A 14,671-nucleotide genomic window follows, 5' to 3' on the forward strand; every position below is an offset into this window, starting at 1 on the left:
GACACTGGGACAAAAATTCCCACCGTGGTAAACTGGGGAGAAAGGAAATAACTGCATCATCATCATCATCGCTATACTATTGTTACTGTTTTGTTATTGGTACTATTATGTTTTCAAGGTGAAGCAGATCTGGGTGACCTAATGGGACAAAAATTCCCACCATGGCAACCTGGGGAGAAAAGAAATAACTGCATCATCATCACCATCATCATCACCAGCATACTACTGTTATTGTTATTGTTATTGTTATTATTGTTTTCAAGGTGAAGCAGATCTGGGTAACCTATTGGGACAAAAATTCCCACCATGGCAAACTGGGGAAAAAGGAAACAACTGCCGCATCATCATCATCACCATCATCATCGCCATACTATTGTTTTGTTATTGTTTTGTTATTGGTATTATTGTTATGTTTTCAAGGTGAAGCAGATTTGGGTGACATTAGGACAAAAATTCCAACCTGGCAGACTGAGGAGAAAGGAAATAACTGCATCATCATCACCGTCATCATCACCATCATCATCCATACTATTATTATTGTTCTGTTATTGTTATTATTGTTATGTTTTCAAGGTGAGGCAGATCTGGGTAACCTATATGGACAAAAATTCCCACCATGGCAAACTGGGGGAAAAGGATCATCATCACCATACTATTGTTTTGTTATTGTTATTATGTTTTCAAGGCGAAAAGTTTGCATTTGAACCCGGGAAGTTTGGCGGCACGTTGCCCTTTAAGACCTTTCTACCTTCAGACCGGTCAAGCACAGCAATGCCTGTGAAATAACAAAACAAAACCAAAAAATCCCTCTTTCGAGGAGATGCCGCACCGGGCTCTTCCCATTTTAGCCTTTTTCCTGCTGTTTTTGCAGTAGTTTTGCGGGATTTTGCGGTGTTTTCCCGCCAGCAGCCCCTGAGGGCTCCTGAGGCGGCGCGGGGCGCGCGCGCGCATGCGCGGGGCGGGGCGAGGCGGGCGCGCGGGAGCGGCGGGCGCGCGGGAGCGGCGGGCGCGCGGGCGAGGCGGGAGCGCGCGGGAGCGGCGGGCGGGCTGCAGGTGAGGGCGGCGGGCGGCCTGAGGGGGGAGCCGCGCCGGGCTGAGGGGTTTGGGGCTCTGGGGAGCGGGATTGGGGGTTCCCGCGGTGTGGGCAGCGGAATTTGGGATCCCCTGGGCTCCGGGAGCGGCCAGCGGCGCGTCTGTCCTGCCCCTGCCCGCGCCGGGCCGCTCCGCCCGCTCGCTGTTTTTGCCTGGGGTTGTTACCCCAGAATGTTTTCCCTCAAGTGTTAGACCGATGCACAGGGCTTGAAACCCTGTGATACCCTTGCTACCCTCCTCATGCAATCCCCAAACAGAAACTTTAGCCGCAAGAATCGTAACTTTTAGAAGCAGCCTTCCTCAAAGCATCCTGTCAGTGTCTGCAGTGCAATTCCAGCCTCTGCCAGCGGTGCCTGAGAAACTTACAAAGTTTGAGCCCTAAAGAACAAGAACTGATCTGAAAGGAAAAAAGGGTTTGTTCTGTTTTCCCCAGCAAACATGAAGGTCATCACCTGTGAAATAGTGTGGCATAACAAGGAGCCGGTGTACAGCTTGGACTTCCAGCACGGAGCGGACGGGAGGATCAAGAGGCTGGCCTCGGCAGGGGTGGACACAGCCGTGAGGGTGAGCTGAGCCTGGGGCTGGCCGGACATCTGCGGGGGCTGCGGCTTGTTATCCACAATATTGGGGTGGGTTTGTTACCCAGAATATTGGGTGGGTTTATTACCCAGAATATTGGGTTATTGGGTAGGTATGTGCTATGGGAGGGTGGATGGTTTGTTTGGGGAAAGAGTGTAAGATTGTACAGCTGTCTACAGAATCATAGGGTGGTTTGGGTTGGAAAGGGACCTAAAGATCATTCCATGCCCAGCCATGGCAGGGACACCTTCCACTGTCCCAGGCTGCTCCAAGCCCCAATGTCCAACCTGGCCTTGGACACTGCCAGGGATCCAGGGGCAGCCACAGCTTCTCTGGGAATTCCATCCCAGGGCCTCCCCACCCTCCCAGGGAAGGATTTAATCCTAATCTCCAATCTAAACCTGCTCTCTTAGTTTAAAGCCACACCCCGTTGTCATTACATACTCTAGTAGATAGACTCTGTAGTAGTTTATTCCAGTTGTCTCAGATAAAATGTTTTCCTTCCTCACTGGCAAGTTGACCTCTTCTTCCCTGATGGTGCATATGGTTCAAGGATTTTTTTAATACATGTTTTAGGTCTGGAAAAATGTCAGTTGTGTTTGATATAAAAGATGTTTCCTGACAGGAGGGGCAGTGAGGTGGGAGTCAGGCTCTTCTGCTGTGTCCCAAGTGACAGGAAACAAGGAAATGGCCTCATGTTGCACCAGAAGAAGTTCAGATTAGATATTAGGAAAAAAAATTTCCTTGGAAGAGTGATCAGGCATTGGAATGAGCTTCCCAGGGAGGTTTGCAGTCCCTGTCTCTGGCAGTGTTCAGGAGGAGTCTGGATGTGGCCCTTGGGGACATGGCTTGGGGTGACCCTGGATGCTCCTGAGGGTCCCTTCCCACCCTGACGATGCAGTGACATCACATCTTGTCCTGGAAAGCTGTAACACTCTTGTAACTAGATCTGGAAAGTGGAGAAAGGCCCGGATGGAAAAGCCATTGTGGAATTCCTGTCCAACCTGGCTCGGCACACCAAGGCTGTCAACGTCGTGCGCTTCTCTCCCAGCGGGGACATCCTGGCCTCTGGAGGAGATGGTGAGAGCTGCTTCTCCTCTGGCTCACCCCAGAGCATTTTGAAGTTAAACTGAATTAAATCCATCAGCATTACGATTTGTATGAACAAAAGAGAGTGGGAAATAAAGAAGCTTCATCTGATCTCCTCTACAGATGCTGTTATTTTGCTGTGGAAGCTGAATGACAGCAAGGAGTTGGAGCCATTGGTTTTTCAGGATGAAGATGAAGCTCAGCTCAACAAGGAGAACTGGGCAGTCTTTAAAACTTTAAGGTAACTTACTCTTGGTTGAGTTTGTTTTTGTCTTTGGTGGTTTTTTTCCCTCAGTGGCTTTTATCATGTGGTGCAGTCTTCTGTGTGTAGAGCTTCAATGCTCTCTACAATTTGCTTGCTCTGCTATTAATCCTTTTAACCCTCTGTTAATGGGGCTCAGGAAAAGGAGGGAGAGGAACATTTTACTCAGGCAGATGGTGACACAACGAGGGGGAAGGGTTTTAAGTTGAAGGAGTAGTTCTTGGCAGCTGCTGAGGTTGATGTGAGAAAGTTTCAGAAGCTCTTGAAGCCAAGGAGGAGTTTTTATTTGCCTCTGTTTTTTTTTTTTAACCTAAAAATTAATAAAACTCACATTTACACGTAGCTTTTAATTTTCAAATTAATAATTTGTTTCTCCCACCTTCTAGAGGCCACTTGGAAGATGTGTATGATATTTGTTGGACTTCAGATGGAAATTACATGGCCTCTGCTTCTGTGGATAACACAGCAATCATGTGGGATGTCAATAAAGGTAAATGCTGCACTTATCCCTTGGAATTCCAGATCTGCTGGAAGTGCCTCATGGTATTTCCCAAAATAATTGGAAACATCTTTTGTTGTGATTGAGTTTTTGTGTGATTTTGTGGGATTGTGAGGCCCTGCTATATGTGGCTATAAAGATATTTATATCCACATACAAACCTCAGCTCTATTTGTGTCATCTTTTTGAAAAGCTGTTTATTTTCTGGAAACTTGTCAGCTTCTGGCATTTCTTTGCAAGAAAGCAACACTTAAATAGTAGGAAAAATCCCACCTGTGACCAGTATTCAACAAAGTACTTCTAAAATTCTCTGTGACTTTTGTCCCATCAGTGTTTTGACTCCGAGATCTTCACTTGTGGAACATCAGTGGGGTCAGAGAGGTCCTGCCTTTGCTTATGTGATTTAATTTATAGCAAACAAGCCTTAAATTGGCAGTTCAAAAGCAACTTTTTCTGCTATTCTTATCAGCCACCATCCAGTTAACACTTTTATGTTAAAAAATTATTTCTCTACGTTTTGAAACATTCTTTTGTCTTGTTTTATTTCTGAAATGTCTGGAAACACGTTTGCATTTATGATCTGAAAGCTGTTTGTAATTTCAGGACAGAAAGTTTCAATATTTAATGAGCACAAGAGTTATGTCCAAGGAGTGACCTGGGATCCTCTAGGCCAGTATATTGCAACCCTGAGTTGTGACAGGTGAGCTCTTGGTCTGAATGTTTTTCCCAAATACTCCTTAATCCTGGAGGATGAATTAAAAGGAGGGTGTACCAGATAAATATGAGGTTCTGTTTTATTCACTTTGCTCTCTAAGCAGGTTGATGTGAAAGTAAAATTATACTTTTGATAATTTTTTTGCTTGTAAATGATTCCTGAAGTCTGAGTGTCTTTTAGCAGCAAATAAACTTTCGTAGGAATTTTTCTTTGAGAATTAAGTTTTCATGTTATTGGTCATTATTGATACCAATTGTGTCTTAAGAGAGAGCTGCATGCTCCTGTTAATGAGCTAATAAATTAATCCATGGGGATGGAGCAGCCTGGGATAGTGGAAGGTGTTCCTGCCCATGGCACAGGGTGGAATTAAATGATCTTTAAGGTTTGGTCCCTTCCAACCCAAACCATTCCATGATTTTATGACTGATTGGGATGTAGCTAATTTATTTTAAGGTGAGTTCCCACTCTTCAAAAACCCACAGTGCAGGTAGGAACACCCTGGAAGTTCCCTCTTTCCTAATTCCCTCATTCCTCCATGAATCCCTGTGCTGCCTCTTCCCAAACTTTTTGGAGCCAAAGCATTGCCAGGAATTCATTGGTTATGTAATCATCAAAATACATCCCTCCGAGGAGAATTTTATTAAATGGTTATTTGGTGGTCCAAATTTGTATTTATATTTTGTGGTGCTAACTGAGAAGGGAGGTCCTGGGGCATTTTTGGGAAACTTGGGGTGAAAGGAAGCTGTTCACAGGAAAGGATGAGAGAATTGGGATTGTTCAGCCTGGAGAGGAGAAGCTTTGGGGTGACCTCATTGTGGCCTTTTGGTGCCTGAAGGAGCTGCAGGAAACATGGAGAGAGACAATTGCCAAGGGCTGCAGGGACAGGACACAGGGAATGGCTGCAAAGTGCCAGAGGGCAGGGAGAGATGGGATCTTGGGAATTAGGAATTGTTCCCTGGCAGGGTGGGGAGGCCCTGGGATGGAATTCCCAGAGAAGCTGTGGCTGCCCCTGGATCCCTGGCAGTGTCCAAGGCCAGGTTGGACATTGGGCTTGGAGCAGCCTGGGACAGTGGAAGGTGTCCCTGGAAGGGGATTGGAACTGGAATATTCATTCCATGATTCCCAGCTGGCTCACTCTGCTCTCCCCCCCAGGGTCCTGCGAGTTTACAACACCCAAACCAAGCGAGTGGCCTTCAATGTCACCAAGATGCCATCAGGATCAGGAGCTGAAGGAGAGGTGTGTGGTTCTGCTGGGACTGGAAACTGCTGGGTGCTATTTTATATGAGCTTTCTGTTCCATGGAACCAAAGGATCAAATATTTTCCATTCAAAAAATTCCTATGTCCCAGAATCACAGAATCATCTGGGAGAGACCTTCATGCTCATCCAGTCTCACCATCATCACCTCAAAACCATGTCCCCAAAATGTCTTGCTGGTTTAAAGCAGCAACACAATCCCTTAGCTGTAAAAGTCAAAATTAATGTGGAAAAAATAGTTCTTAACAGGAAAAGCTTCAAACATACCTGGCAGTAGGTGTGAGTTTATTAATGGATATGACACAGCAATAATATTTTAAAGTTAACAGCCTGGAATTTTCAAGGAGGTTGTCTGATTTTTAAGAAAAATACAATTTAGGGATAATTTAGGAAATTCTAACCCTAAGAGGGAAAACAAAGAGCTTTTTTCCTCCCAACTAGTTGTAAGTGACAGTAAAATAACACCTCCAAGCTGGCTATAACTATTAATCCTTTCTGTTCATTCCTTTTCTTTTTTGGGGGAAAGGATTTCTAACAGTTTTACAGAGTCTGAAGAACAGGCCTGAGAGCAGGCACTTTGCCATGAGAGAAGTTCTCTTTCAACCTCTAATCCTGGGGTTAAAATGAAATGCCTGAGGAACCCTGGGTGTTAAATAATGTTGTTCTCCAGGTTATGACTGTTTTTTGATGGCTGGTTTGAGGTGACAGCTCTGGGTGTGTTTTGCCTCACAGCTCAAAAGGGATCAAGGACTATTTTTCTTAGCTGTGAAGAATTTATAGCGAGGTTGAAGGAGGCATGGCTTTTAAAACATTTTATTTGCAAAGTTCCCTTGGGTTGGATTGTCCAAGTGGCTGTTTTGTCTCACTGGGATCCCAGCTGGCACATTCCTGGCTCTTCCCACAATCCCCTTTTCCATGTTGCAGGTGAGGAGCTTCCGGATGTTCCACGATGACAGCATGAAGTCGTTTTTCCGCCGGCTCAGCTTCACTCCTGATGGCTCCTATCTGCTTGCTCCAGGTATCCAACATCTCCTGCAGCTTGGCTTGGGTCACTGAGGTTGGAAAAGAGCTCCAAGGGCATCACATCCAAGCTGTGACTGTTCCCCACCTTGTCCCCAGCCCAGAGCACTGAGTGCCACAGCCAGGCCTTCCTGGGACACCTGCAGGGATGGGGACTGCAAACCTCCCTGGGCAGCTCCTGCCAAGGCCTGAGCACCCTTTCCATGCAGAAATTCCTGCTGCTGGCCAAGCTGAGCCTCCCCTGGCCCAGCCTGAGGCTGTTCCCTCTCCTGCTGTCCCTGTTCCCTGGAGCACAGCCTGACCCCCCGGCTGTCCCCTCCTGGCAGCAGCTGTGCAGAGCCACAAGGTTCCCCTGAGCCTCCTTTGCTCCAGCCTCAGCTCTTTCCCAGCTCCCTCAATCTCTATTGTATTCTAGTTTGAATGTTCTTCAATATTTCAAACTGCTCAGGGATGCTGATTTATCCTAATTATCCCATTCCCCCTTCTCCCAGCTGAAGAAAATAATGACTCCATAATACTCTCCATTAACAATCCACAACTTCATCAACTTTCTCCTGTGATAAAAATTACATTTATGGCATTTTTCTGAACAAATTGCAACACCAGCACTCTGTTCAAACACAAATGAAGGATAATGAGTCATTTCTTCTGACTGGTCTCTCTTTGTTTGGGTCCTTCCCTAAGAACATTCTGCATTCCCAGAAAAAACAACCCTGCAAGGAGGGGATCAGTGTTTGCCTGTCCAAGCACTGCTTTTACTGATGTCTGGCAACATCAAAAAGCACCTTTGAGGAGGGAAGTGTATAAGGCAAACAAAACCAGCACTAAATAAATATTTGGGATGCCTTTTTAAGTTGTATTTGTGTTGCACAGCTTTTGCCCAACTGACAGGCCTAATTCCTGGGAATTAGAATGTTTATGGGCAAGCCTAATTCCCAGGAATTAGAATGTTTATGGACACAAGGTGTGTGCTCAGGAGCTCTCTGAGGTGATGAGTAATGTTGGCACTTTTGTTTTTGCAGCTGGCTGTGTGGAATCAGGAGAGAACGTTACAAACACCACCTATGTTTTCTCCAGAAACAATCTTAAAAGGTAGGGCTTGGTGAGACAAAAAGATGTTTTCATTAGAAAAGAAAAAACTAAAATATTGCAAGTGTGTTTTCTGAACTCCTGGTTCTCTCTGCAGGCCTGTGGGTCACCTGCCCTGTCCTGGCAAGGGAACTCTGGCCGTTCGCTGCTGCCCTGTGTACTTTGAGCTGAGAGGAGCATCTGCTAAAGGTACTGCAGACCTTCAGGGAGTGTGAACTCCCAGCAAATGTGGGAAAAGACGTGGCTGTTCACTCTCATTCCTCTAAGATGGTGCTGTACCACATCTGAGAAGCTGTTTCCTGATTCTGAGGCTCTGAGTTCACCTTAAGTCCCTCATGAGTAGCTTTTGATGGAGTGGAGAGATGTTGTTCCTTGGCTACAGAAACACTGCTGAATATTTGTCTTTAACTGTTAACCATTTTGTGTTCAGAATAAATAACCTGGTTTAGCACCAGAGGAGCAATCCAGGGAAATCATTCCTGTTGGTCTCAACTGCCCACATCACAGGGAGGTGGAATAGTTTGCAGCAAATGTTTATTCAAGAAAGCCAAAGCTGAAGAACAGGAATTCTGGGCAGAACAGAAATTCTGAGCTGGGGACAGAAGTTGCACAAGGATTAATCTGGGGATGGAAATCCAGCCTCATTGTGGTTCCAGGAGTGTTTATATTTGAACAAGACAGGCAGAGCTTGGCTCCTTTCTTGAGATTAAATTTGAAGTATTCCTTACAGGATTTACCTGTTGTGTTTTCATCATCATCCTTAGAAACATTGTGTTGCACAGGAAGGAGATGAGTGTCCAGTTGATCTCTGTAGTTTCTCTAAAGGGAGACTTTCATCTTCAGGTTCATATAAAGATGCTGAAAAATTCCAGCTGGAAAATACAGGACAAACTTTACAAGTAGCAAACCAGAGGGAGAAATCTGCCAGTTTATCTTCAACTAAGACATAAAAGAGTAAATTCCAGACAACAGAAATGTCAAATATTAAATTTTTCACAAGTGCTTGTCTTCTTGTCTTGCTGTCTTTGTCTTGATACTGATTGATAATTTAATTTTATTTAAATTAATTAAGTGCAGTGCCTATCTTGCAGTAAATGCCAGAGAATTCTCCCTGTGTTCCTCTCTTTGCAGATGAAATCAGTCCCAAATCCTGCCCTGCCCTGTTCAACCTGCCCTATCGATTGGTGTTTGCTGTTGCTTCCGAAGATTCGGTGCTTTTTTATGACACTGAGCAGTCCTTCCCCTTTGGTTATGTTTCCAACATCCATTACCACACCCTGAGTGACATTTCATGGTAAGGAATTGTATTCCTAGGATTTGTTGTGGGGAAAATGTCCTTTTTCCATGTCTAGGTGCTGTGCAGCACCTTGAGTTTATATTTCATTTATGACACACAGGTAGATCACTCAGCAATGTCTGAGCAGCAATCCACCCCTTTGTACCCTGCAAATTAGAGAATTACAGCTCTTAATCACTTGGGGGAGGGTTGAAGAAAAATCCTGACCTTTAATATTAAAAATTAAACATTAAATCCCAACCAGGTCCAGTGATGGATCCTTCCTGGCCATTTCCTCCACGGATGGCTACTGCTCCTTTGTCACCTTTGAGAAGGATGAGCTGGGAATTCCCCTGAAGGAAAAACCCCAGATCAACATCAGAACCCCTGGTGCAGCAGACAAGAAAGCCAAGAAGAGCCAATCCCACAAAGTGATTTCCCCGAGCTCCAGGCTGGCAGAGGGAACTCCTCCCAGCAGGGATCTCAGCCTGCAGCCTCGAACACCCAGCACTGCTGGCAAGGAGCAACCTTCCACCCCTGTCAGCATCAAAACCACGCCAGTGCCATCCTCAGAGGAGAGGAAAAGCAGCCAGGCAGCCACCCAGAGCAGCAAAGCCCCCAGGAGGGTCACCCTCACCACTTTACAGTCCTGTTTCAAGACCCCCAGGTGAGATTTATGGTGTCACTTCCTGTCGTAAACACAGGGCCAAGACAAGCTGTGCTTGTGCTGCATTTTAACAAATTCCCAGCCCTGGGTCTTGCTGGGAGCTGCCTTGATGTGGAGCTTTTTGTTGTACTGCAAATGAGAGGTCAGAATGTCTCCTAAATGTGGAGCTTTTAGGTTTCTGCTGAAATGTGAGGCAGCAAATTCACCTGAGCATTCACAACAAAAGGTGTCTGTCTTGACCCTTTTTTTGGACCCTTGTGGTTCCCTTCCAGCTCAGAATATTCTGTGATTCTGTCTTCACGTCCTGTTTTCTGTACAAAAAAAGTATCTGAAGCCTTCAGCTGCCAAGAACTATTTAAAGATATTAATATCTTTATTACATTCTTAATTCTTAAAAATATTCTTCTGCCAAAGAATATTTTAAGAAGTGTGCAAGAGTATTTTAAGTGAAGAGTGCAAGTATAGACAGGCCCTCAGTGTGGGACTTAAAACATTGAATTATTTACTGCCTAAGGTGAAGATCTGGTTTTTAGAAATTGCCTTTAATCCAGGAATTGATTATCTTGGGGCTCTGGGCACCACTGGAAGGTGGCCCTGCCCATGGCAGAGGGGGTTGGAAGTTAATAATGCTCCATTCAGCTTATAAAAAGAAGGAAAAATGTGCAGTAAAATCTATCTGAACTACCTTTGCATTTAACTGACTCTGTATGAATTAAATTTTTATGTAAAATCTCATGGAAATGATGTCTAGCAAGCAATTAAACTGTTTCTGCTCTTTTAAAGGAGAATAAACTTGATTTCCTTGAAGCCAGACACACCAGCCTCTGCATTCCCAGACTCAGCTGCTGTCCCTCCTTCCTCTGAACAGGAACATGGTAAGTTTTTGTAGCTCTCAATATCCAGCCAATCAGCTTTTTTCCATTCTAGATTTATGTTATTAAAAATTCCTCACTCTAGCTGCAAATTCTAAAGCTCCCTCATTGTCTTGATGGTGTTCAAAAAGGTGCTTTTGGCATTGTGAAATATTTCCTCACTGCTCTGAGGCAGCTGCTTGTGTGATTGTATAAAAACTACAGGTTTATTTGCAGTGAAACCAAGGATGAATTCATGGATGTGATGTTCCCAGGTTTGAAAAGCTTTTGTACTTCCAGCATGTCCTTGTTGCAGGTGCTGGACTCTCACAGGGCTGGGGTGTTTTTGGAGTGAGTGGTGAATTATTTGTGGATTCACCAAATAACTTTACATTTTTAATGTGGATTTATTCATTTTAAATGATTTCCCCTGTCTGCTTCTTCCAGAGAGGCCTTTGCCATCTGATGAAAGCCTCCAAAATCCCCCAGCAGCAAAACGTGCCAGGACTGAGGAACTGTCCCTTCCAGCACCTGCTGGAGACCAAACCAGCTGTGATTCCAACAAATAAGGGCTGAGCAGATTCCTCATCATCTAAAGGCAAAGCAGCAATATCTGAGTGCATTTCTTCTTGCAAAAAAGTTCAATCCTCAATTCCTAATTCAAATTTCCTTCGATGCAGAACTGGGAAGAAACTGTGGAAGACAAAAGTTTCAGGAATGTGGTTCTGCAGTAGAAGAAATAGTTGGGAAGTGACTTCAAGAATAGGGAAATGTGGGGATTAAAGAGCCATGCAGTAACCTGTGAGTCTCCATCAGAATCCCCAAATCCATGTTTATAAAGCATTATGTCTTCCAGTAACCTGTCTGGCAAAAAGAATCGAATGCATTCATAAGATTTGATGTGGTTTAAGAGCTAAAAAAAAAAAAAAAAAAGGAGGAAATGGTGTCATTGCAGCAGTTTGGTTTATTTGTTTAGCAGGGTGTAAAATAATGCTCCCCAGTAGCTGTGGGGTGGAGCTGATTCACTGGGAATGCAGCAGCAAAGAGCAGCACTGAGAGCTTGGAGCACAAATGGGAAGATTGAACTGCAAGGAACAACAAGGAAGCAAAAGGAAGAAACCCTCTGAAGATCTGTTACAAGAATTAAACAGCAGAAAATTCTTATATTTTATTTCTGGACTTTTTTTGAGAAATGCAGGTGTGAGATTTTCCTGAGGCAGCAGGATTTGAGTGTATACATTGAAATTTCCCCTTTTCTTTTTTCCCCAATTTAACTCCCTTAGCCAATAAAAAACAATCCAGTGGATGGGAAACTTCTAAAATTTCTTTTTAGCATTTAATACTTCATAAAAACAGAAATGCAAATGTTCCAAAAGTGACTCATAAAAGTCTCACAGGGAGGAAATATTAACAAACACCTCTGTCAGTCCTTCAGGCAAACGAACTGCTGCTTACAATTAAATTTCAACAGCAATTAATAAGCAAAAAGTTGTAGGAAACTCGATGGGATCTTTGTTTCCTCAAAAGAGAAATTTTGAGAAACTCAAAAATCACTGCTGAGGATGGATCTTCATTAGATTGAATTATACCTGGGTTTTTTTTCTAGTGAAGAATTATAAAGACAATTTAATTCTTACATTTATTTCTCTGGCTTGCTTGTAGATCTTTTAAAAGATGATCTTTGTGTCCTAATTCTGCATTTTTTTTTTCTATATCTATCCATTCTCTCCAAAAAAATTGTTTCTGCTCCTCCTGAGCAGGCAGGGTTTGCTTGCTTAGGAATTCCATTTTCTAGTTGACTTGAGGAAAATTAGTCCATTCCTTGAGAGCATTTCTCTGGTGGGAAATGCAAAATGATAATCCTGAAATGCCACAGGCAGCTCCAGCTTTTTCCATTTCTGTTGGAATAACTCTTTGGAGAGGTAAGAAGAGGAATAGGCAATCTTTATGGATCATCTCCAGTGCAAAACTCTCACTCCAAAACCACTTTCCTGTGGTTGAATTTCTGCTCATTCAAATCATGAGGATCTCTTGCTCCTCACCAAAACCACGTGGACATCCCACCTTAAAATCCAAATATTTCTGTGAGCCACTGCAGCCAGCAGGCCTTGTTCCACAGGGGTTTGTAGGTGACTGCAGCACGGGTTTCAAGTAGAATTTGCAATTTTTTAGGTTGATTTCGGTTAGATTTTGCAGTTTTTTTAGATGGGTTTCAAATAGATTTTGTAACTTTCTTGCTGGATGAGAACTCATGGTTATCTTGCTCCTGAAAAGACTCTCTGCTGTGTAATAATGGCTAATTTTCAGACAGCCAGACCTTGTGCTCCTGTGCTGTTGATGTTTTAATTTTTTTATCTATCCAGCTGTCTATATTAATAATATCTTGTCTTTAATTAACCACTGCCTTTTGATCCAAATTTGCTTGATCCTTGCCCATGGATTCCAAACAGCATTTTGTGTGCACATTCCCTGTGTTTATATCAACTTTGCTATCAAATAAATAATGTGAAGACCTTAAAATTAAGCAAGAAGAACAGACTTTTCAAGGAACTCTGTTGTCTATGTGTTTTCTGCAGCTGCAGGATCCTGAAGAAGAGGCAGTTTGGAATTATGTGATAAAAAACTGTCAGGAATTAAATGACATTTGAGATGTGATTCCAGCACTTCCCAGGGCAGCTCCTTCCAATGCTTGACGTCCCTTTCCAGGAAGAGATTTTTCCTAAAATCCAATCTAAACTGATTTAGCCAATGCCCTGGAGTGGCATTTTTGGCAATCCTAAATCTCTGAGTGCTCCCTGTGCGCTGAGAAATGGAGATCACTGAAGTCAGGCAGATGTGAGATGTTCCTGCCCAGTGGGAACTCCTGATTTGCCACGTGGAAGTGGGACAGGGTGGAATTGTTGAAAAAGGAGGAGGATGGAGGTGGCTGGGAGAGGAAAAGTGACAATTAGGGATTAATTGGAGCTGGGATGGAGAGAGAGAATTAAGAAAGTGGCATTTGGGAAGCTGAGAGGGAGTTTGGTGTCATTGGGAATTCCTGTGCAGAACTCTCAGCCCAGTGATGATCCTTCTTACCCAAGAGCACCTCATTTTCCAGTTTGGGTTTTAATTGGGTGTTTTTTGTGGGTTTTTTTCCCCTCTGGGCTGTGAAGGCTCTTTTTTTACCTCACAACTCCGAGTTTCTCACTCTCCTGCCAGCAGGTGCCAGCGTTCCCTAAAGCAAAGCAAACAGAGCAGAACTTCCCCTCTATTCCAGATTTCATCCTTCGAGACATTTTTCATCACCTTTACTTTTTTTCTTCTACCAAGTGATTATTTCTGGCTTCTCTCCACGTGGTGAAGAAGAAAACAGGATTCTGCAGGAAAGAGTTCTTCCAGGTGGAAAACACAACAGGCTGACTTCACTCATGAGGTGAATAGAGCACAGCCTCTCCTATTCCACTCAGTGAATCCAAAGGCTTTTCCAGCAGGAGTTGGAATTCCAGAGTCTGCAAGGAATGGACCTTGGATTAGCCATAGTTCTGGGTTGAGGTGACATTTGTTCATTCCCAGGATTGTATATCCAGTAGAACCTCTGGCTGTGGGAAAAACCCACAGAGCTCCTGGCAGCCTTTATGGACATGGATTTTGGGGTTTGGAGAAAAGTCCACCAAGGGAAGAACATTCAAGGTGATAAGTCAGTGTTGTGTTCTCCCACGAGAAAGATGGAGAGAGATTTGGGACAAGGGCTGCAGGGACAGGACACAGGGAATGGCTGCAAAGTGCCAGAGGGCAGGGAGAGATGGGATCTTGGGAATTAGGAATTGTTCCCTGGCAGGGTGGGGAGGCCCTGGGATGGAATTCCCAGAGAAGCTGTGGCTGCCCCTGGATCCCTGGCAGTGTCCAAGGCCAGGTTGGACATTGGGGCTTGGAGCAAACTGGGACAGTGGAAGGTGTCCCTGCCATGGCTGGGGTGGCACTGGGTGATTTTTAAGGTCCTTCCCATCCCAAATCCCTCTGTGCTTCCCAGGTACTTTTCCCTGCTCATTCCAGACCTTCCTGCTTGGGAGAGCTCTCAGCCCTCACTTGGCAGCACTGCCAATAAACTCCACAGCAAAATCCCCACATTTGGTCCCAATTATCCCTGAGCAGCCCTGAGCCCCACACAGCAGCTCTGTTCTCCCTCAGGTGTGGGATTTTGGGATGCTGCCATTTCCTGCATGGACTGGGAGCTGGCAGAGCTGCAGAGAGACAAGGCTGGGGGTGCTGAGCTGCTCCTCCTCCTTCCCAATCCCT

The 14,671-nt window shown here is 44.5% G+C and overlaps 1 protein-coding gene across 2 annotated transcripts; it reads left to right on the top strand.

The window, feature by feature from the left end:
* The first annotated feature begins 1,020 nt into the window (after window positions 1-1,020).
* Window positions 1,021-11,718, top strand: CHAF1B (chromatin assembly factor 1 subunit B). 2 transcript variants are annotated; one of them, XM_085078353.1, is made up of 14 exons: window positions 1,021-1,053; window positions 1,526-1,656; window positions 2,619-2,751; window positions 2,884-3,001; window positions 3,409-3,512; window positions 4,125-4,221; window positions 5,389-5,473; window positions 6,418-6,511; window positions 7,536-7,605; window positions 7,700-7,791; window positions 8,734-8,896; window positions 9,144-9,545; window positions 10,329-10,420; window positions 10,844-11,718. In XM_085078353.1, exons 2-14 carry the CDS (start codon window positions 1,531-1,533, stop codon window positions 10,963-10,965), a joined length of 1,698 nt encoding a protein of 565 aa, XP_084934479.1. In that variant the 5' UTR covers window positions 1,021-1,053; window positions 1,526-1,530; the 3' UTR covers window positions 10,966-11,718. The 2 variants fall into 2 exon arrangements, with proteins under 2 accessions (XP_084934479.1, XP_084934561.1); XM_085078435.1 differs by lacking the exon at window positions 1,021-1,053 and adding an exon at window positions 1,102-1,404.
* The last annotated feature ends 2,953 nt before the right edge of the window (window positions 11,719-14,671 follow it).

Source organism: Lichenostomus cassidix, chromosome 1, assembly GCF_008360975.1.
Source record: "Lichenostomus cassidix isolate B80296 chromosome 1, HeHo_3.0, whole genome shotgun sequence".
Lineage (NCBI taxonomy): Eukaryota > Metazoa > Chordata > Aves > Passeriformes > Meliphagidae > Lichenostomus > Lichenostomus cassidix.